This window comes from Natator depressus, chromosome 10, assembly GCF_965152275.1.
Source record: "Natator depressus isolate rNatDep1 chromosome 10, rNatDep2.hap1, whole genome shotgun sequence".
In the NCBI taxonomy this organism is placed as follows: Eukaryota; Metazoa; Chordata; order Testudines; family Cheloniidae; genus Natator; species Natator depressus.
The window spans coordinates 30,863,189-30,887,135 of NC_134243.1; the positions used below are offsets into that span (position 1 = coordinate 30,863,189).

At 41.4% G+C, this 23,947-nt stretch overlaps 1 protein-coding gene across 3 annotated transcripts in view; it reads right to left on the minus strand.

Moving 5' to 3' along the window:
* The window catches only part of KATNIP (katanin interacting protein), a 171,598-nt gene that overhangs the window by 71,187 nt on the left and 76,464 nt on the right, over positions 1–23,947 (minus strand). For all 3 annotated transcript variants that reach the window (XM_074965609.1, XM_074965608.1, XM_074965611.1), the window contains exons 10-13: positions 18,580–18,692; positions 12,485–12,587; positions 7,181–7,393; positions 4,249–4,389 (exon numbers count right to left, since the gene is read on the minus strand). In XM_074965609.1, the coding sequence (XP_074821710.1) occupies positions 4,249–4,389; positions 7,181–7,393; positions 12,485–12,587; positions 18,580–18,692 (570 nt within the window). The remainder of the gene's footprint in view (positions 1–4,248; positions 4,390–7,180; positions 7,394–12,484; positions 12,588–18,579; positions 18,693–23,947) is intronic.

Sequence of the window (23,947 nt, forward strand, 5' to 3'; positions counted from 1 at the left end):
CATTGTCTGCTACCAAGAAAACTACCACTAGCATCTCCAACCTTCACCACTGGCTTGTGACATAAACTGCACAGTAGGTTGAGACACGGAGGCATCCTTTATGGTAATCTGGGCCTACATTATTTAGGGAGGCTGAACTGATTCATCTGATGGATGGCAGACTTTATACAGATGAAATTTACTCCTGCAGCAATTCTGTGGCCACTGCACAAGCACAGTATTAATGTCCCCTGCAGATTTTACTCTTTCCCTGCAGAATAATTGATTCATGTTCCCCTTCTAGGTAGCATTACCAAGTGGGCACATCTGGTTTAGGCATCAGGAGCAGCCAAAGGAGAAGTAAATCACCGCCTAGGGGTGTGGGGCTGGGCAGTGCGTGCAAGACTCTGTCCCTCGCGCCTGCTATCTCGGTGCGCCCAGAGCCAGGGCATATTTAAGAGCTGCTCCAGATCATGGCCTAACTTCACTCCTAAGAATGTGCTGCCCACAGCAAAGAAAAACCTGCGGCTGGCCTGTGCTCATGGGGCTTGGGCTACAGGAGCTGTTTCACTGCTGTGTAGACTAGCGGACTAGGGCTTGAGCCCAGGTTCTAGGACCCTGCAGGGGAGTCCACCCACTTTACAGGAGGGGTGTGTGTGTGTGTGTGTGTGTGCGCAGTGGAGGGGGATGGGTGGGGAAATTGTGTACACACATGCAGGGGTGTGCAGGAGAGAGGGAAAACAGGTGTGCGCACACAGGGGAATGTAGAGAATGCAAGAGGGACTTGCAAGAGGGAGAAACTTGGTGGGATGACCAGGGAATACAGAAAAGTGCAAGAAGCAGGTGGAATTTGAAGGACAGGGTGGAGGATGGAAAAAACTAGGGTGTACACTGTGGCTGTTTTAAGCTGCTCTAACAAAACAAAGTAGTTGTAAACACAATTTAACTGGCCAATATGTTCTGGCTTCTCATGGTGCTTCAGAGTAGCAGAAAGCAGCCAGAGCACATTGGTGCATCTGATCATCAAAAAGACAACATTTTGAAAAATGATTTATGGTTGCTATTTCAAATCACTAGAAATATCTCATGGTAACATTCTACTTGGGTTTTTTGAAACAAGGACATTTCCAGATTAATTTCATCTCAGAAAAAAAGACTCACATACCTATATGATTATTGCATGGTATCCTTAGAGGACAAAGTAAGGTGGTTTGGGTGCTCTGGCAGAATTTTTCTATACATTAACATATTTGGATTTACTGAAGTTTAATTTTAGCTCTGAATTTCCTGGATGTATTATATTTGGTTTGGGGATAATTGTGACATCTCTAATATATTTTATCCTATATACTGATATATAGTGTTAACCGTAACTCCATCAAAAAGGAATTAACTCAGGGAAGTCCTATGTCCTATTATACAGGAGGCCAGACTAGATCAGGGATCGGCAACCTTTGGCACGCAGCCTGCCAGGGAAACCCCCTGGTAGGCCGGTTTGTTTACCTTCAGCGTCTGCAGGTTCGGCCGATCACAGCTCCCACTTACCGCGGTTCACCATCCCAGGCCAATGAGGGCTGCAGGAAGGGTGGCCAGCACATCCCTCGGCCCGTGCTGCTTCCCGTAGCCCCTATTGGCCTGGGACGGCGAACCGCAGCCAGTAGGACCTGCGATTGGTCGAACCTGCGGACGCAGCAGGTAAACAAACCATCCCGGCTCACCAGGGGCTTTCCCTGATGGGCCGCGTGCCAAAGGTTGCCGATCCCTGGATGAGATCATCACAATGGTTTCTTTGGCTTTTATAATCTATGAATCTTAGAACCAGAAAATTGAATTTTTCATTCAAAAATGTTTTGACAATTTCAAGACTTTTTCTTCAACATTTTTTGAGTTGGGAGATTCATCAGAAGTGACCCTGTTTCACAGAGTTTGTTTCAAAGAATCAATATTTTTTTGATGACCTATAACCTTTTTTGGTGCCTATAACCACCCCAGCGCATTAATTCCTTGAGTAAGATATGCACACAACCCTAATGGCTATTGTTTTTCCACAGGTCCCAGGAGGTCTGATTCTAAAACACGTGCTCTAAAAAGTGTGGATCTACAGAGGTAATTCTCAAAAGGAGGACATGAATTTAATTGTGAGCCTTTTTATGAACAGTGAAATTCACACTTCTTAAATTAACTAACACTTTAAGCCACTAAATTTAGCAAGCACATTAATTCTCTGTATACCTTTGTTAAAGTAATAAAGGCAATTTCCTTAAAGTTTATAAGTTTAGTCATTATTATACCTGTCTTTATAATTAATCCAGTAAATGTAGGTCTAGATCCAAAACCCAGTGAAATCAATGGATAGACTACTATTCACTTAATAGGCTTTATATCACGCCCTTAATCAGCCAGTTGCAAATTTGGTGTGTGATTTCTCTTAAATTAGTAAACTTGACTATGTTGGTGATTATCTTTCTGCTGTATAGGTATTTAGGTCTATAAACCTGGCAGATATCACCTTGATCACCTTTGCATTAAATCAATACATGCAGCAGATGTCTTCAGAAGTGTCCTTAAATTTTAATCAATAATGACAGTGAGACGGTACTTTTTATTTGAGATGTCCTTTAAATTAATACACATTTTCACTTAAATCAATTAAATTTTCTGTAGTAATTGTGTGGCAGGTTCTAATAGTTTTCTTTCCACCACTTCTTTTGACCTTCAGTTCCTGTTTTAAAATCCCAGATCCCTAAACAATCTCAACAATTTCAATTTCTGTTGAAGTACCTGTTCAAACTGAGATAAGCTTTGCATGAATTGCAGAAATATTCAGGATTCACTTGGGATGCATTTAAACACTTCTCCCCACTCACGGCTTTTTTTTTTTTTTTTTTTTGAGGGGTGGAAAGAAGGGGAAGCAAGTGGTGATACTCAGGATCTTAAAAAAATAGTAGTTTTGGTCAGGATTTATTTTAGCAGGGGAGGGAGTGATCAGAGGGCTGTTATAACTTAAATTGTAAAGCTCTTTATTATTTATTTCTTTAAAAAATACTTGAATAAAAATGAATACAGCAGAAATGGTGCTAACTTTTCCATATCACAGATGATAGCGGACCATTCAGAATTATTTTCTATTATTTCCCCATATGAAAAATAGTGGGCTAGATCCTCAGCTGGCATAAGTCAGCACTGCTGCACAGGAATCAATAGGACTACACTAGTTTGTACTAGCTGAGAACCTGGCCAAAGTGGGGTTTTTCCAACTATTTCATGTATCAAAACAATTAAATCAATATACAGTTACATTTGCGACATATTCAACACACGGTGACAACAGACCAGTATTATTTACTCCACAAATAGAATTCCTTTTCAAAGGGTTCAGAAAGGTCCATTGTATCCCCCCTGCTTACAGTATAACATCCTGTAACCCTCATTTAATACACACAGCAACAAGGATTCCAGAAAATAATTTAAGCTGGTGTTATATTGTGTTTGTTAAGACTGTTTCCCGTGCGGCAGTTTCTGTACATTTGTATTGCCATATGCTTATATAAGAACACAGATGAGAGCAAGTCAGAAAGGATAAAGCTTATCTCATTTATAATCCACAACAGAAAATCCTCTTTGACTCAGTACCTGGGAATTTTTTGAACTGAACATCATAGTGTACTAACTAGAATAATTTCACAGTGAATTTCAGACATATGAATCAGTAACCATCTGCCGTGTAATGTCTCTTGCAATGCTAGAATATTTTAAAGTTTTAACATGCATACACAGATTGTACATGCCAAATTTCAAGTGACAAAAACTACAGGAACCTGAGTTGGAGAGTCAGTCGATCTCTCTCTCGTAAATCATCTACAAATTAATCATGTGATCAGACAACTAGTCTTCTCTATTCTGATAATATAACCCAAACAGAGACCTGCATATTGAGATGCACTTACCTTTCAGCGTCTCGGTTTCTAATTACCAGTAAAGCCACAACAAACACTCTATGCAAGGATTTTGTTACCCCTTCTGAAATACTAGCAAGACTCTGAAAGAGAATACTGGCTTTGTTGGTGAAAACACTATGAGCTGCATGTCTACCACTTAGAATTAAGATAACAACAAAACCCCACAGTAGAGACATCCCTCAAGATCTCCTTTCCTATTAGAGAAGACAATATCTATATGTATTTCACACTTTTGGAAGGAAGGTCAAACTGAGTCTATCTAGGTCTAAGGTGAGTGTACACAGCAAGGAGTTGAGAAGAAGCTGCTTACACTAAGAGTCGTCGTGTTGTAATTCCAAATCTTGATCTTAGATATACCAAAGTCACGTGACCAGCTGGGATTGCGGATAACAAAGTAAAGCTGAACTGGTGCATGGAAAGGGCACGTCCACAGGAAGCGCTCCTTGGTGCTCTAAAACACGGACAAGCAGAGATTGTTAGTAATACGCTTTTCTTCTCCTGAAGCAAAGTAGTTGTGATTAACTCACTGCTCACCAGAAAAAGGGAGCAGAGAGCCCAAGTCACAGGAACAACAAATTGACAGACAAGATTGCTAAAGAGAAAGCAAAAGAAAAAACCTTTAACCCCAGTCTCCAAAGTGTACATTCTACTCTCCTGCCTGCAGAAAAGCACAGAGCAGACGGGCTGTTAGATATAGGTCTGCTACCTGCTGTGCTTGTGAGAAGTTTGCATGCTCACCAGCGCTAAGACTGTCTGCAATGCTTTGTACATGCAGGGTCAAAACCAGTCCACAGTTTATTTTAATCAAATTAATCAGCTTGCAAGTTGAGGAGGGCAGGGGAGGGGGAAGGAGAGTATGATTTGTGCCCACAGGACACTGAGAAAAAAGATTAATTCAATTTCTGAAGGTACACTTCCGGTTTAACCCTTGGGAATAAGGGACTCTATGTTACTTTCTGTACTGCTCATGCTTTACCAGACTCCTATGCAGACAATTTTAGACCTAGAGCTTACAGATATACAAAGGTGTGTGCTTGATGGTTTTTTAAGCCTCACAGAGAACCACATTATGGATATGAGTACACATCTGAGAATGGACAAAAGGGATTAAAAAACACAAGAATGTAGCACCCCCTGTAGCTGCAATGATCTACCTCTGCATGTGCAGCTACTAAGTTTATATCACGGGTCAGAAAGCAAAACCCATAATCCGCACCCCGGTTACTGAGACCCTCCTGTGATCTTACATTGCCAACAGCTGGGAAAAGTGTAAGAAGCAAGGGGTTTAAAAAGCCAAGAGGAAAAGGGGGGGACATATTCTGGTAACCAGAAGGGATGGTATTTTGGCAGCTATAGGTAAAGTCAGGTGAAGGTGCACAGTATGAGAACTTCTTGAAAATTTTCTGTTGAACAGTTTTTTCAACAGAAAACTGAGTTTTTGACAAGATTTTTTTGTGAAAAGTATGCTTTCTGTGGAATTTTTTTATTTTTGGTCAAAAATTGAATGACCAACCCCCAAAATATTTCAGACAAACCCCAAAATATTTCAATTTAGAAATGCTGCTGCAGTCCCACAAGAGAGTTCAGTTGTCTCATATTCCCTTTTCCCTGTATTTCTGACCAGCTCAGTATAGGAGGGTTTCAGAGTGGTAGTGGGTTTTAGAAAGTTGGGGAATGGGAGTCACTAGAGCGGTGTGGGGGGACTGACTTTGACCTTTTCCTTTCCTCCAGAGCACTCCTTTTTTCTCTGGACCACCTCATTCTCCTCTTTAAAATTCTTCCATTGAAGTTGATGTGGAAGTCGTTAGAAAGTTAAAATTTTTATTCTTGCCTTCAAGGCTGCAGGCAGCTCTGGTCCTGCTTATAGTCTGCAAGAACCCCACAACCCTCAGCCCCTTTTGTTCCCAGTGGAAGGTGTAGATCTTAAAACTTGCCTTTGATCATATAGACACACAACACAGAATATATGTAATTTATAAAAAACACATATACCACCAAAACAAAACATTACACTGCACACACAATTTTCCCCAGGGAAGAGTATGATAGAAAGATCAAACCACATGTGATAGATATTAGTCACATTGCACCGTACTGGAAGACATGCAGTATAAGAACTTGCATAGAACAGGACAGAATAATATGCCGCACATCACCGTTACATCTGAGTGGCTCATATACACTAATCCATTTATCTTCAGACAGTGTGTGAAGGAGAGAAGTATTATCCCTATTTTACAAACTGGGAACGGAGGCCCAGAGAGATTAAGGGTAAATTTTTCAAAAAGCACCTACGTCACTTAGAACCTGAAGTCCAATTGACTTTCAGTAGAATTTAAAGACTTCTGAAAATTTTACCTCAAGTGACTTGCTGAAAGTCACACAGTGAGTGTATGGCCAAGGTGAAATCCTAGCTCTGTGGAACTCAATAGTAGTTTTGCCACTGACCTCAAAGGAACCAGGATTTCATCCCAGAACTCCTGAGTTCAATGGCTTTACCACAGAGCATCCTTTCTCCTCCCCCACCTCTCGCTGCCTACACTTCATCCAATGTTTCCAAGCTGCACACCCCTTTTGATCAATTCTTTCACTCATCTTTATGCCACGCCTATGCCTGGAACACCTTCTCTTTCTACTCTACCCAGTGACTGCCCTTGGCAAAAGGTTAGCAGTGGGGTGCCCCAGACTTCTGTCCTAAGATCAGTGTTTAAAATATATTAGGAGTCTGAAAAAAGAAGTAAAGGTGCAAAATTTTCAGAAGACACAATTATTTAGGTTAATCATGAGAGGAAAAATAAGGAAATGCAGAAGATTCACAAGACTTTCCAGAAAAATTGTATCTTGGCAGATAGATGTATTACATTGTAGTCCATTGTTTTATAAATGTAAAATGTGCTCCTGTATTTAAAGCCTGTATTACAGTGTAAACACACAAGGAGAGAGAGTTATGGTCTTCTGACTTTTGAGCATGAAATTGTGCAAATCCGAACATTCAAAATTCAATTACACAACTCATCCATGTCTATAGTGCTAATTATATATTGGTCACACCCATCTTGGACAGAGACGTCCATCAGCGATAGCCATAAACAATATATTATATACATTTAAAATCACTGAATAAGTGGTAAAATTCAGGTTTAAATGTTTTAGAAAGAAAATAACTTACTGAGAGATCATAAACTATAAAGAAAACTATTGAAATGAAGGAGGCCTGTACAGGTGGGATGAGGGCAACTTACATTCAGGCTTCTATTGACCAGGCAAGAGAGATCCCCTGGAGAGTCAGCATTTCGGATGTCCACGTCATGAGGAGACACAAACATCCTGACAGCATGTAAATCAAAGAATTCCACCTCCGTCAAGCCCACATTGACTGCATTCCCCCAATTGGAGAGGATTTCCATAGTCACATAAATGGCATCCTGTACTTCTGCCTTTGTTTGCAGCTGATCCTAAAAGAGAGATTGTTTATACACATAGATTATATACAAAAAATATAGTAAAAGGATGTTATGATTGCAAAGTCAAGCACTCAGAAGTTAAGAAATGTCAGAATCAAATATTCTGTTAATCTTTAAGGTGCCACCGGTCTCCTTGTTGTTTTTGTGGATACAGACTAACAGGGCCACCCCCTGATACTTCTCAGAATTTAGGGTGTTTAGATAATGTTCATTTGAGCTCATGTGCATTATCATGGTCCTGCCCAACATCACACAGGAAGCCTATTGGAAAGTAAAGACTAGAACTCAGCACTCCTGGGGCCCAGTCCAGTCCCAAGCATTTAAACGCAAGAGACTCTCCTTTCTCTTCTTGCAACTCTCTGCCTCATTCACTTCATTCTGTACGGTGAGTCAGGCAAGGGTGTTCTGCAGAACAAACAGTATGTGAGCCATAAGTAAAAATTGCCTCTGACAGCATATGCCTTGGGAATCAAACTGAAGTTGCACAAACAACCAATATTTTGGCACCTTCTAATTTCTGGGTGCTTGGCTTTGCAACCATAATGATTATTTAATGTAGTTTTGGTATGTAATCCTTAGATTTGTTAAAAGCAATAATAAAGAATGATTACTTACCTTATAGTAATTGTGGTTCTTTGAGATGTGTTATCCAAATGGATTCTACTCTTGGTGCGAATATGCCCCATGCACATGAGATATGATTATTTTGGCCAGCAGAATCCATTGGGGCCATGCCTGCACCCTATACTTCCTTATACTCCTCCATCACACCCATCTGAAGCCCTAAGGGGTGGAGCAGGCCCAACCATACCACAGTTCCTTCACCAAAACAGAATCCCTGAGGAGTAGAACTTTGCAGTAGCAGGGTAGAAGGGCGGGTTGTGGAATCCATGTGGACAATAAATCTCAATGAACCACAGTTACTGTAGGGTAAGTAGCCATTTCTCCTTCAAGTGATTGATCACATAGATTCCACTTTTGGTGATCTACAAACAGTTATCTCTTTGATTGGAGTTGGGCAGTAGGAATCAAAATGGTTGTAGAACAGCTCTACCAAAATGGGAATCCAATCTGCAAGTGTCTACCATGAAATAGAAGTGTTTTGTAAATGTGTGGACCAAGCTGTATGTAACTGCCCTAGCCCTAGCCCTACAGATTTCAGAAATAGGGACATTCTTCAAACAGGCAGCTCTAACGTGGTTAGGTGGACCTAAGCTGGCTAATTCATAACTTGTCCTTATACAGTTGGAGACCCACTTAGATAAGCTCTGAAGATATTGTCTGACTCATAATCTCTGCAAAGGCCACATAGAGCCCCAATACGTTTCTGAGTGGTTGTTGTCATGTCAGTACCACATCAAGTATGTGAAGTTTAGCTTCCCCCAAGGTTGAGCAAGTCTCGGGAAAAAAAACTGGGAAATGAATAAATTGGAGTGCATGGAACTCTGAAACAATTTTGGGTTGGGAATTGGGTTGAGACCTGAGGATGATGTTGTCCTTATTAAATAATGCAGAAGGGAAACCCGCCACGAGGGCCGGAATATCTCCTGCCCTTCAAGCTGATGTAATGGTGTGAGATCCCTACCCTTATATTCACCCTTTTTACAAGACTATGATACATTTTGTACAAAGTATGCCTTGTGAGGTATCATTTGAAAATTCATAATTTGCTGAACATTATCATCCTGGTAAAATATATGTGATAGCACTGCATGTAAAGTTATAAAATTTTACTATATAAGACATGTTCCAAGTCTGGGAAAATAGCTTCAAACAAGTTCCCCAGACATGCTAGCCAACACCTCAGCCAGGTGTCAACATAATCAAATGGACTATCCCTGGTTAAACAGCCATTCTTTTACAGGAAGAAGGGTGTGAGCAAGAAATCTACATATTGCCAACAGAACAGCTGGAGGTTCCCGTGCAAACAGACTTTCTGCCACCTTGTCCCTGAGTGAAAGGTGACTGTTACCAAAGTCTTTGTAGATAGAGGTGTAGAGAGGGATACTCCACTGTACCCGTGAAGAGGTTTTTCGACCAGTTTAATGAAGACTTCTTGTGGGACCTTGTACAGCATGTCCACATGGTGTCTGCTGGATAGATACTAATTTGAACCATCCTTTTATAGAGCATAGATGAAGTCTGCAAACTGCATAACACAGGTGCATGAGTCCATGAATCCCAGCAGTCTAAGGCATACTCTTACTGATATTTTTGAATGATCTTCAAGGTGGTTGATGAGACTTACTGTTATCTGGAACTCTTCCTATGGAAGGTAAGCTCTCACTGACCTGGAGTCTAACACTGCTCCTCTGAACTCTATGCTTTGAGTTGGAATCACTGTGGAGTTTTATCTGTTGGTTTTGAGTCCCAGTGAGGTGAAGAGCTATAAGGTTACTTGAATTGAGTTGGTCACCTGTTGGATGATCTCCTCGAATCAGCTAGTCTCTGAGGTATAGGTAGACTTGGTTTCCTTGTCTCCTTAGGTGAGCTGCCATGAATGCCAAGTACTTGGTGAATACCCTCAGTATTGTGGAAAGACCAAAGGGCAGGACTCTATACTGGTAATCAGATGTTTCTACAAGGAATCTGAGGTATTTCCTGTGCTGGATGAATAGATAAGTGGAAATAGGCCTCTTGCAGGTCAAGAGCCATGAACCAGTCCTGGAGATCTAAGGGAGGAATTATGGAGGGTGAGGCATGGGAGTCAGCAAACAGAACTGTAAACAGGGGAGTTTGAGTGGGACTTCTGTTGGAGTAGAAGGGAGGAGGAAAGCCCCTGGTCCTTAGTGCGTGACAGTCTATATTACTGTGTTCACCACTTTTACAAAACTATGATAAATTTTGTACAAAGTATGCCTTGTTAGGTATCATTTGAAATGTCATAATCTGCTGAATGTTATTGCTTTGGTAAAAATGTGTGTATCCGTGTTGTATGTAAAGTCACAAGATTCTATAACATTGTAATAATTTGCCCTAAGGTTAAGAAAAGCAAGCCCAAATCAGTTTTTAGAGACAAAGACAATGGGAACTTGTGAACGTTAAAGAGGTCCCTAGCCAGACCCAAATCTGATCCTGGAGTCTGTAGCATACCCCAAGCACTATCCCAAGAGAACCTCTAGTAGCTTTCTTTCCCAAAGTGATTTTGACCGAAACAGACTCTGTTTTATCCATTCCTAATTTCTTTACAGTCTACCTCATCATTAATATACAATGCTACAATCCACCACCTTTACTTTTATTTCTGTCTTTCCTGAACAGCACATACCCTTCAATCCCTGTACTCCAATCATGACTTCTATTACATCATGTTTCTGTTATCCCTATAATATCTGATTTCACTTCCTGCACCAGTAGTTCTAGTTTCTCCATTTTGTTGCCCAGGCTTCTTGCATTGGTGTACAAACATCTTAGTTGTTTCTGCTTGGCTTTGCCTACATTCCTCACCCTATTGAGGACAGTCATTCTACAGCCAGTATCGCCTACCTGACTGCTAGCTTCATTGGTATCGGCACTGCTTTTCCTCTTGATGTCCATTCTCCTACCCACTGCTGTTCCTTTCTCAGTGGGGAACTGGTCTTTTTTGGACCTGGCTCCTCAGATACAGGGTCCGTGCTTAACTTTTTGGGAGTTTTCCCTGCATGCTCCAAAGGTTCCCCTTTCTTAGCAGACGTGTGCCCCAAGGTTGACGTGGCGCTGGATCTGTCCAGGGACAGATGTATACGGGGTGTCTTCTGACCTGGCTCAGAGGGTGGTTGCAGGGAACGTTCCATCACCAACAGTCTGAGCTTTATTTCCCTGTTCTTCCTAGCCCTGAACTTAAGAGCTAAACAAAAAGAACACTTCTGGAAGATGTGGGACTCCCACAAGCAACGGACACAGTTGGAATGTCCATCAATATAGCCTCCTGGGAAAAGAGGCAGCGTTTCAAGCCTGGCAAACTAGGCACACCTCATCAGCAGAAGACAAGTCTCATGGAGAAACAGAAAGGGAAAACAGCCCTCTCACCTAAATTAACTATCTATTCCGGTGGTGGGCAACCTGCGGCCCATCAGGATAATCCGCTGGCGGGCCACGAGAAAGTTTGTTTACACTGACCGTCTGCAGGCATAGCTGCCCGCAGCTCCCAGTGGCCGTGGTTCACCGTTCCTGGCCAATGGGAGCTGCAGGAAGTGGTGGCCAGCCCGCGCAGTATCCTTTACCCCCTTTCCCTCCAGGTGGCACCTTTTCCACTCAGCTTCCGGAAAGCATCATAGAATCTATTGACTGAGTTCAATTCCTAGTTCAGCCAGAACTGACCTTTGCAACCTTTCAGTTACTCCATCTGTAAAATAAAGGAGGAATGATACTTGCCTGACTCGCAACATAGGTGTATGAGGCGGTGGCAAAACTAGCTAATTTTCCCTAAAGAAATGGTTAAACTTTCTTAAAAGAATTTAAGAAAATTTCAGCCTGAACAGTTAAAATTTGACAAAGAGTATGGTTAGGTAACCCTAACTATAGTTGTTGGTAGGAGTTCTACCTATAATACACACACATACCCTCTCTCTGACCAATCATCATCTGAAAGACAGCAGGTTTTCAGGTATGGAATATATGGAAACCACAGAGGTAAATCAAGACTCCAATCACTTGCACAGTCTGAACTTACTTCCTGCTGGGAGTGTCTATGGAGCAAGAGTTGCAAGTGACTTTGAAAAAAAGAAATGTTAAATGACAAGGTCTGAAATGATGAAACAGGTTTTGCACAGGTGCAATATAAACATTTACTTCGGGTTCCTAATTCATTGTGCCACTATACAACTACATTTTCCAAACATATATGACCAGCAGGACCCATATGACTCCTTCTCACCGCAAGAGAGTGAGACCCTGGCAATTCAGTAGTCCAAGGAAGCCCACGCCCATAGCTGTGCCTGCTCCCTGAGACATGTTGAAGTCATGTTTCCTGTGCCCTCTCCCACAAAGCCACAAGTCATTCAAAGAACCACTTTTGCATTTTGGTTTTTGATAAGATCTTGATGAGAGAATAGTTACAAAGCTGTGATTATTGCACCTATCTGTACAAGCCTTATTTCTCACCACAGAATCTGGCTCCGGTTCCTCAGTAGGTAGGACTTCGTGACTGTGGCAGGTAGAACAGCTCTCAATTTCCTGCAGGAGTTTCAAAAGTTTCCTCTGTTGCCTGAAACATAGTTAAACTCTTAGGAATTTTGTTTCTGAACTTTTTACTTGGAAAAAAAATACTGAGTTAGAGTAAAGGTGAAGAAAACTCAGAATGAAAAAAAAACCCATCTAACTCATGCAGGACATTACAGTTATTTAAAAAACCCTATTAGAAGCCCATGAAATTCAGACAAAGATGTACCTAAAAAGCAATGCAAACACTGATTATTTCTGCCCCCATATCAACTGCAGCAGCATTTTTCTTTCTTTGTTTCCCATGTACTTGCTTTGCAAGATATGCTATTTTTAGATAAAGGATTTTTCTTAAGAACGTATTCAGAGAAGGTGAAGTTTAATCACAGTTTATAAGTACCTACACAAAAGAAGATATTTGATACCACAGGGCTCTTTAACATACATGTAAGTATCTATATGGGGAACAAATATTTAATAGTGGGCTATTCAATCTAGCAGAGAAAGGTATAACACAATCTAATGGCTGGAAGTTGAAGCTACACAAATTCAGAGTGGAAATAAGGTGTACATTTTAACAGTGAGAGTAATTAACCATTGGAACAACTGAACAAGGGCTGTGGGGGATTCTCCATCACTGATAATTTTTAAAAACAAGATTGGATGCTTTCTAAAAGATAGTCTCTAGGAATTATTTCAGGGACGTTCTCTGGCCTGTGCTATAGATTCATAGATATGAAGGACAAAAGGGACCACTGTGACCATCTAGTCTGACCTCCTGTATAACAAGCCTTATTTCCTATCTGAATTTGTCTAGCTTCAACTTCATGTTATACCTTTCTCTGCTAGATTGAAGAGCCCATTATTTAAATATTTTCCCTATGTAGAACTTATATACTGTAATCAGGTCACCCTTTAACCTTCTCTTTGATAAGTTAAACAGATTGAGCTCCCTGAGTCTATCACTATAAGGCATATTTTCTAATCCTTCTCATTGCTCTTCTCTGAACCCTCTCCAATGTATCAAAATACTTCATGAATTATGAGCACCAGAACTGGACAAAGTATTCCAGCAGTGGTTGCACCAATGCCAAATACAGAGATAAAATAACTTCTCTACTCCTGCTTGAGATTCCCCTATTTATGCATCTGAGAATCACACTGGCTGTTTTGGCCATAATATCGCACAGGGAGCTCATGTTCAGATGATTATCCATCATGATCCCTGTCAAGGTTCCTTCCCCACTCTGAACTCTAGGGTACAGATGTGGGGACCTGCATGAAAGACCCCCCTAAGCTTATTCTTACCAGCTTAGGTTAAAAACTTCCCCAAGGTACAAACTTTGCCTTGTCCTTGAACAGTATGCTGCCACCACCAAGCATTTTAAACAAAGAACAAGGAAAGAGACCACTTGGAGACGTCTTCCCCCAAAATATCCCCCCAAGTCCTACACCCCCTTTCCTGGGGAAGGCTTGATAAGAATCCTCACCAATTTGTACAGGTGAACACAGACCCAAACCCTTGGATCTTAAGAACAATGAAAAAGCAATCAGGATCTTAAAAGAAGAATTTTAATTAAAGAAAAGGTAAAAGAATCACCTCTGTAAAATCAGGATGGTAAATACCTTACAGGGTAATCAGATTCAAAACACAGAGAATCGCTCTAGGCAAAACCTTAAGTTACAAAAAGACACAAACACAGGAATATACATTCCATCCAGCACAGCTTTACCACCCATTAAACAAAAGGAAATCTAATGCATGTTCTAGCTAGATTACTTACTAACTTTACAGGAGTTGTAAGGCTGCATTCCTGATCTGTTCCCGGCAAAAGCATCACACAGACAGACAAACCCTTTGTTCTCCCCCTCTCCAGATTTGAAAGTATCCTGTCCCCTCATTGGTCATTTTGGGTCAGGTGCCAGCGAGGTTATTTTAGCTTCTTAACCCTTTATAGGTGAAAGGGTTTTGCCTCTGGCCAGGAGGGATTTTATAGCACTGTACACAGAAAGGTGGTTACCCTTCCCTTTATATTCATGACAATCCCCAAATCTTTTTCAGAGTCACTGCTTCCTAGGATAGAGTCCCCCATCCTGTAAGTATGTCCTATGTTCCTAAATGTACATGTGACGTTGCACTCCATATGTTTTAAGGAAATATGCTAATGAGTGTGAAAATAATGTAACTGGAATATGCTTTATGCAAAAGGTCTCTTGTAAGGTATCATTACAAAGCTTATGATCTACCGAGTGTGTTCATCCTATTTGTTTGTATGTATTATTTCTATGTCTGGAGTTAGGAGAATAAGATATAAACTTGTATTACTGATGTAAACATGTTAAATGGAAGCCATTAAGGGTGCTTCAGAATTAATGAACTGTGAATAGGTTTGTTTACCTGCAAGTCTTCCTGTGTACCTGTCTTCCAGCTACTAGGTAATAAAGAAGGAGGTCTTACAGTGACATGTGATCATGTCACCTGAACTGGAATCCATCTTAAACCTGGTGCTTTTCCATTTAGAAGGAAGGGTGGGGACCCAGAAAGAAAAAAAGATTCCCACCTTGGGCCAAAGCTATAAAAGGGGGTGGAAAAGAACAAAGGGGGCTGCCAGTCATGAGAAATCCCCTAGTTACCACCTGAGCTGGAACTAACAAGGACTGCACCAGGGGAAAGGATTGGGCCCAGACTAGAAAGGAATCTAGTCTGTGAAAGAAGCTTATTGGAACATCTCTGAGGGTGAGATTTACCTTTATTCAGTTTTTTAATGTATTAGACTTAGACTTGCGTGTTTTGTTTTATTTTGCTTGGTAACTTACTTTGTTCTGTCTGTTATTACTTGAAACCACTTAAATCCTACTTTTATACTTAATAAAATCACTTTTGTTTATTAATTAACCCAGAGTAAGTGATTAATACCTGGGGGAGCAAACAGCTGTGCATATCTTTCTATCAGTGTTATAGAGGGCAGATAATTTATGAGTTTTGCCTGTATAAGCTTTATACAGAGTAAAACGGATTTATTTGGGGTTTGGATCCCATTGGGAGCTGGGTGTCTGGGTGCTGGAGACAAGAGTACTTGCTGAGCTGTTTTCAGTTAAGTCTGCAGCTTTGGGGGCGTGATTCAGACCATGGGTCTGTGTTGCAGCAGGCTAGCAAGTCTGGCTCAACAAGACAGGGTTCTGGAGTCCCAAGCTGGCAAAGAAAATGGGCTCAGGGGTAGTTTCAGCACATCAGGTGACAGTCCAAGGGGGTCTCTGTGACTGAACCCGTCACAGTACACATTTACATTTAGCTGTATTAAATGCATACTGTTTGTTTGTGCCCAGTTTACCAAGCAATCCAGATTGTTCTGTATCAGTGACCTGTCCTCTTCATTATTTACCTCTTTTCCAATTTTTTGTGTCATCTACAAACTTTATCAGTGATGATTTTATGTTTCCTTCCAGAACATTGATACAAATGTTGACTAGCATGGAGACAAGAACTGATCCCTATGAGACCCGGCTGTATGATGATTCCCCATTTACAATTACATTTTGAGACCTATCAATTAGCCAGTTTTTCATGCATTTAATGTGTGCCATGTTTATTTTATATCATTCTAGATTTTTAATCAAAATATTATGCAGTACCAAGTCATACACCTTACAAAAGTCTATTACATCAACATGGTTACCTGTATCAGCTAAACTTGTAAAACTCATCAAAAAAGATATCAAGTTACAAAGGAGCTATTTTCCATAAATCCATGTTGATTGGCATTAATTACATAACTCTCCTCTAATTGTTTATTAATGGGAGTCCCATATCAGCTGCTCCATTACCCAGGATCAATGTAAGACTGACAGGGGTATAATTATCCCCGTCATCCCATTGACTTTTTTAAAAAATTGGCACAACAATAGCTGTCTTCTAGTCTTCTGAAACTTCCCAGTGCTCCAAGAGTTATTGAAAATCAACATAAGTGGTTCAGCGAGCTCCTCAGGCAGCTGTTTTAAAACTCTTGAATGCAAGTTACCTGGACCTGTTGATTTAACAATGTCTAACTTTAGTAGCTTCTGTATAAAAACCTCCAGAGACACTAGTGGAATGGAAAGAGCGTTATCATCATGATATGATGAGACTATGTCACCTAATGTTTCCCCAATACAGAACAGAAATATTTATTGAACACTTCTGCCTTTTCTGCATTATTATTGATAATTCTATCATTTTCATCAAGTAGTGGACTAATACAATTTTCAGGATTCTTTTTGTACCTCATATGTTGAAAAAACTCCTTTTTATTGTCTAACTTTGCTGGCCATAGATTTCTCCTTGTGTCCTTTGACTTCCCTTATCAATTTTCTACAATTCCTAACTTCTGATTCATATTCCTTTCTTTCAGCTTCCCCCTTCTTGAATTTGTTCTAGATAGATAGATAGAAATCTGTTGTGACAAAGTCAGGCCAGACGGCTGCAAGAGGGTCCTGGAAGGCCGATATATTATCCCTAGAATGTTAAAAGCCCTTTTCCCTACAAGCTGAGAAGTGGTTACCTCAGGTCAATTACGGACACTGGAATCCAATTAAGGGCTGCCTGAGGCCTTTAAAAACCCCTCCTCTGAGGATAGGAACGGGGAGAGAGAGAGAAAGAGAGAAAGACAAGCTGCTGCCAGGCTAGTGGCAAAAGGGAAATAAACTGTTCCAGGATGAGAGGTTGTGTTCCTTCCCATAGGGAGACAGCCAAAACTGAGTGCCTGCTAGGGGAAGGACTGATGCTCCAGGGCAACCAACAGGATGACACCTTGCCCCAGCAAGGGGGGTAGAGAAAGGTACCCCCCGTGGGTTTTTGTTCATGAGACTGTTTCTTTGGTGGAGGATCACCCTTAGGCCGACCCTCAGGCCTACCCTGAAAATACAACCAAGGGAGCACAGAAGGGGGAAGGCAAACCCTGCCTGAGTGGGGCTGATTACCCCAGGCCCACCATCACCTGAGGGGGAAGCGCTAAGGCTAGCAAGAGAAAAGAGGTGCCTTGCCACACGATATACCTATATTTTCAATTTATATAAAGATATCTATATCCATCTATAGATATATAAAATATTCAGTAAGTATATAATAATAGCTGCCATCACGTCTCCTCTAAACCAGGTTGTTTTGTTAACCAGCACAGCCTTCTTTGTGGCTGTTTGGGCATCTAGTAAGGTGTTCTTAAATGAGTCCCAATTATCAGTCACATTTTTCTTTGTTAAATTCTTCCTCCCAGCTGATTTAGCTCATAACTGTTTTCAGCTTTGTGACTTTGCTCCTATTATAGGATCAAATATATATATATATATATATATATATATATATATATATATATATATATATTAATTACTGTCTGAACTTTATTCTGCTTGCACCTCCTTCTCAACTGTCAAGTATTTGGTTCCCCAGGGGAACAGCTTCCTGCTTACCTACAGTACTGGATGTTCTTTGACATCCACCTCCTCAGACAATATGGCCCTGAGGCCCACCTTGGAGGAATCCATTTGGAGGATGAACAGTTTTGCAAAATCGGGCCTTCCTGTGCTCCTCTCTGGTCTGTCTCTGGAATCTCCTCCACCGCTGAGCTACTTCCTCTTCGAATGCTCCCATAACTGGAAACATGCCTAGCAAAGGCGAGGGGGCGTGGCTTCCCGTGTCCAGAGTGGCTCCTTAACCCTTGCCTTGTTGGTGCAGGGTTGATAAACCCCATCACACACCCACTCTCACCTGGACTGTAGCAGAAAAGTCTGTTGAACTTAGAAAACCAATATTTTCAGCCTCTCCCCTGTACATAACCAAGATGCAGGTCATCCTGCCTTTTACAGGGTAGAGACAAAATATGGGACACAGGAAGGAACATCTAGAAAAATATTTTGTTGGTAAGATTTATCCCATTACACGGAGCAGAAATTACATGCTTCTAGAAATAATCACAAGAAAGGATAAAACCAGACAACCACAGTATATGATATCAATAATCCAGTCACATTAAGGAAATCACTCTTAAATAAACTAATATAGTTACCTGCTTCCCAAATGGCCAATTCTTTCAATGGCTTCTGTGACTACAGTTGTTTCCTGTTGTTTTTCTGAAGGCTCAGTTGTTGCAGAAATAGATGAAATTGAAACAGAAGGCAGCTATGTAAGAAAAGATTAACAAATTTTATATACACTATTCCCTACGCACATAAAACAATATGAGCTGTGGTTTGTGTCTCTGAAATGAATGAGAGTATGGCCGAATTCTGATTTTAGCTAAACTAATGTAAATCCAACCTATTTCCGTTGAATTTAATGGAATTACTGTGAATTTACACTGTTATAGCTGAGATTAGAATCTGGTCCTTTACATGTAAGGCAGGTGAAAATAATGTAAAAGGATTACATACCACCCTTTAAAATAATTTATTAATATGAGATTTAAAGCATACATGAAAGAGCGAAAATGCAATTTCCTTCCCACTTTCAGCTTGCGCCACTCCAATGTGCTTTCATGAAAATAAGAAATTACATCCCTGCAATGGCAGTCCTCTGCTGATAAAACTTTGAAATAAAGAGCACTGCCCTTGTCTCATGATCCTGCATGTGAACAGAGCAGAAACTCCTCAAATTCAAAGGCCTAAAGTCACTGGTGGGGCCTGATGCTAAAATCACCTGCTCCTTTCACAATAGATGATAAAAACTGTCATGGTTACAGTACAAACTGCTTTTTAGATCCCTTTGAAGGCCCAATTGAGTGCACCCTTCTGGTGACAGACTTGGCTTCGTTCACCTCTGTCAAAGGCAGAACTCCAAGGCTCAACCACTCTTGGATTGAATCTGTGGATTGCAGTCCCCCTTATTTCCCAACCATTATAATGTGACAGTCCCAACTGTATTTGGAACCTGCAAGAAAACTTCTCTTGGGAGACTTATGGCACCTTAGAGACTAACAAATTCATTTGAGCATAAGCTTATGCTCAAATAAATTTGTTAGCCTCTAAGGTGCCACAAGTACTCCTGATTCTTTTTGCTGATACAGACTAACATGGCTATCACTCTGAAACTTGGGAGACTTGTGAACCATGGTTAATTAAAGTGACTCAAAACTGATTTCTTCAAAACAAACATATTGTTTACACACCCAGATATAGATAGAAAGCAGAAAGGGATAAAACAACAAAAAGTCTATTTGCCTGGGTCTTATCTAACTCTTACCCTTTCCTTGAAAGTTTCCCATAAGTTCCACTCAGTCCACGCCCCCTACTTCTGGGTTGCAAGAGACAGCCATGCCAATCACCATTTTCTGCCTCTCTCTCCCTGCAGCATGTTCCCCAGGCCGCTGATGCCCACACACCCCTTCCTTCCTCTCTAGGAAGAAGTCTTTAATGGTTTAATGTTCCTTTGATTCTAGGCTCAGGTTGCGGAAGAATAAATCTGCTAGCCTGGCTGAAAACAGGCAGATGGGCATTTTCCAATTAATAGTTCCCACATTATTTTCTTAAGGAGAGTTGGTATTCTCTTTGGAGGAATCTTGTGACTGTCATTCATTTCCTGCTTGTTTTCCCCAACAGCTTTCTTTGATTCAACTTAATGCAGTCCTACCGGACAATATCAAGCACTGAGGTACACAGGACATTCATTAAAACATGCAGATATCTCCCCGGTTCTTCATAAGAAGATTCCCATATTTATCACAATTGTACAAAGTACAAAAGATTACATAATCTTTAAATGCTGAAGGAAGGGTGAGCTCTGATCCATCACATCACACAGATTTCAGAGAACAGCTGTTACTAGTGTGACAGATGGTCAGCTGCTCTGTAATTATTTATAACTACTATATGTTGACCTGGTTATTGAGATGTTTACTATGTGAATATATTGGTTTAGTTTAATAGTAAGCTGTAAGAAAATAAACAGAAAGGAAACAACAGCTCAAGATAAGCTACCCTATAGTGAACATTAGAGGGTTATTGTAGGACAAAGGGTGAGCCCTTGGCTCTGAGGAGTCTGCCTCAACCTCCTGTGGAGCCTGATGAATTGGTTTGGACAAGCAGAGCCAAAAGCCTGTCAACTGGCAAGCCCCAAGGAACTCTAGCTGGATAAAATGAGGCTCTCTTTTCCAGGGGGGAAATTCCAGGTAATTGTTGGGAGAGCTGTTCAAACTAACACAGACACCTATTGGGGTATCTGAAGAAGCTAGGTCTGCTTAGGACACCCTCACAGAATGATAAGGCTTTAGGTAAGAAAGACACACATGTTGACTGTTTTAAAATCCTTTTTCTCTAAATGTTGCTCCTATTGTTAATATTAAGCAACATACTGGTTTAAGAAGGCTGTCACATTTTATTCATCACTGGTCACAGATTCACAAAGGGATGGATGGAGGTGTACACAGATGGTTCTTGAGGGCTCTAGTAAACTTTGATTAATGGCCATGATAAATCTCTGTATTGTGGAAATATGAAAAATTTCTTTGCGCTGCTTCTCTTGGACCACTTCCAGGGGTATGACTGAGGTTTACACCATGTGTTTCATCGGGTCCTGGAAAAAACAGTTACTAACCTGCTCAGTAACTGTTCTTTTTTGAGATATGTTGCGCATGTCCATTCCATTCTCAGTATCTGTGTGTCCAGTGCAGGGACGTCAGAAACTTTTCCCCTCAGCAGTACCCACTGGGACATTCAAGTGCCCTCTGCTGCCATGCATCAGTGCATGGACATATAAATGGCAGAGCCACCCCTAGCTCCCCTCAGTTCCTTCTTGCTAGAACTCCCACGTAGAGGGGCAGAAGGGTGGGTCATGGAATGGACACATGTGACACATCCCAAAGAATAACAGTTACTGAACAGGTTAGTTTTTCTTCTTTAAGTGATTGCACATATGCATTCCACTCTTGGTGACTCTCAAGCTGTGAAAACAAGAGGTGGGACTGGACAACGACTCATCCAACTCTAGCATTGTCTCTGGAGTCTTGAGTCACAGCATAATGGGAGGCAAACATGTGGACCGAGGACCAGGTTGCCGCTCTACAAATGTCCACAATTGGAACATGTGCCATAAAAGCCACTGAGGCAGATTGGGACCTCAGTGAATGAACTGTGACTCTGCTCACAAGGGTGACATTAGCCATGTCATAGCACACGAGTATATAGGAGGCTATCCAAGAAGAAATTCTTTGGATGGAGACTAATTGTCCTTTTGTTCTGTCTGCCACCTCTACTAACAGTTGGGAAGACTTAGGGAAGTGCCTGGTTCTGTGCAGTTAGAATGCCAGAGCTCTTCTGATATGCAGGGTACGGAAACACTCCTCTTCCCTGCTCGAATGCAGCTTCAGGTAGAATGCAGGCAAATAAATTGGCCGGTTCGTATGGAAAGATTACACCACCTTTGGGACGAACATTGGTTGAGAATACAGGTAAACCTTGTCCCTAAAGAATATCACATAGGGAGGCCCAGACATTAAGGCAGGCAGCTCTCTTACCCTTCTGGCTGAGGTGATGGTCACCAAAAATTCTCTTTATTGACAGATGCAGTAGAGTGCAAGTAGCCAAAGGCTCAAACAGGGCACCCATAAGTCTTGATAACACTAAGTTTAGATCCCACAGGGGAATGGGAGTCTTGCACCTGAAGATACAATTTGACTAGGCCTTTCAAAAATGTGTGGACATGTCATTAGAGAAAAATCCACTTCAGGATGGAACAGTGAAATAGTTACAAGATGTACTTTAATCAAACTAGCAACCAAACTTAACAGCCAGAGCTAATGTGCATGTTGACTGTGGGCAGGCAAAGGGAACATCTACACATACATTGGCTAGACTTGTTCACAAATGTAGGGAAGGGAGGACATGAGAGCGTACCTTCACCACCGAATCTAGATGATGACAGCTCAGAAAGTAGACTTATGCCAGCCAACCCTGTGGAACTCGGAGGTGCAGTCTGGCACACTGAACCAGGTAAGTGCAGAAATCCATGTGCCCCAGAAGCCTCAAACACTTTTGTGCTGTTGTGACCAGGTGAGCTTTCATATCTATGACAACCGATTAAATTGCTTGAACCTTCGAGTCTGGAAGAAAAGCTCTGGCTTGAGTTGAGTCTGTTACAGTCCCTATAAACTCTATCCTCTGGACCAAGGAGATGAGAGGCTTCTCTGTGTTGACTAGCAGTCCCAAAGCATTGACTGTCAACTGGATCAGGGATATACTACACTGTACCTGCAGTCCGGATCGGCCCTTGACAAGCCAGTCATCCAGATAGAGTTGAACTCCAGATATTCTGAGGAATGCAGATACTACTGCCATAACTTTTGTAAAGACCCTGAGAACTGCTGACAGGCCAGATGGTAGCACAATGAACTGGTAATGATTTTGATTTACCAAAAATCTGAGGTACATCCTGTGAGCTTGATTGATTGCCACATGGAAGTAGACATCTGTTAAGTCAAGCAAGGGTGGCACCAGGATCCAGGGAAGGGATAACAGAAGCTAGGGTGACAATGCAAAACTTTATTTTTTAAGAATTTGTTGAGTTGACACAAGTCTAAGATTGGTCTGAGACTCCTCTTCACTTTTGGGATTAAGAAATAGAGGGACTAAAACCCCTGCCACCTGAGACAGTGTTGAAACTCCTCTGTGACCCCCAAGCAAAGGAGAGACTGTACCTCCTAGAGGAGGATTGTCTCGTGGGAGTAGTCTCCGAAGAGGGATGGGGAAGAAGGGTGGGAAAGAATTTTAGAAACAAACTGGAGACCTACTGGTCTGAAATAACTTGGTACCAAGCACTGAGGAAGTGGGACAGACCATTTGCAAAAGTGGGGGAATTTGGGTCTGGAGAGATGGAAACTGTTTGCATCCTCAACAGGCCCGTCAAAATGATTGTTTGGCATTTCCCACAAGTCTTGAAGGGCCTGGGGCTGGAGCCGAAGTTGCAGGAGGAGGAGACCTGAACCTATATCTCCTGGACTTCAAGGCTTGTAACTTGGTCAAACCAAATCCTATTTCATCTGGAACAAGGCCATGCACTGCTCCTCCAGGAGAACTATTTCTCTGCTAAATGACATACCACAGACATGCACTAGATTTTTTTCATGTTCTTGTCATTAAGAATGTGACATATATGTACAAATGGGTAACCTAGCTGTGCGGTGAAAAGTCTGTGGGTCAAATATGAGGTGAATAATTAGGGACAGATGAAGCTCAGGAAAAGGACCCTATGGACCTTGTAAGAGAGATAGAGAGAGGCTCCTGTAGGCTTTGAAAGGTACACAGAATCTGAGGCAAAGAGTTGGGCTATGGAATTTACACATGCAATCAAAGCCAGTAGAATTTAAAAGTCCCAGGAAATGAAATGCCATCTTTTGTTTGTTTTCTTTTTAACGCCTTAATTCTGCCCTGTAGCACATTTACATG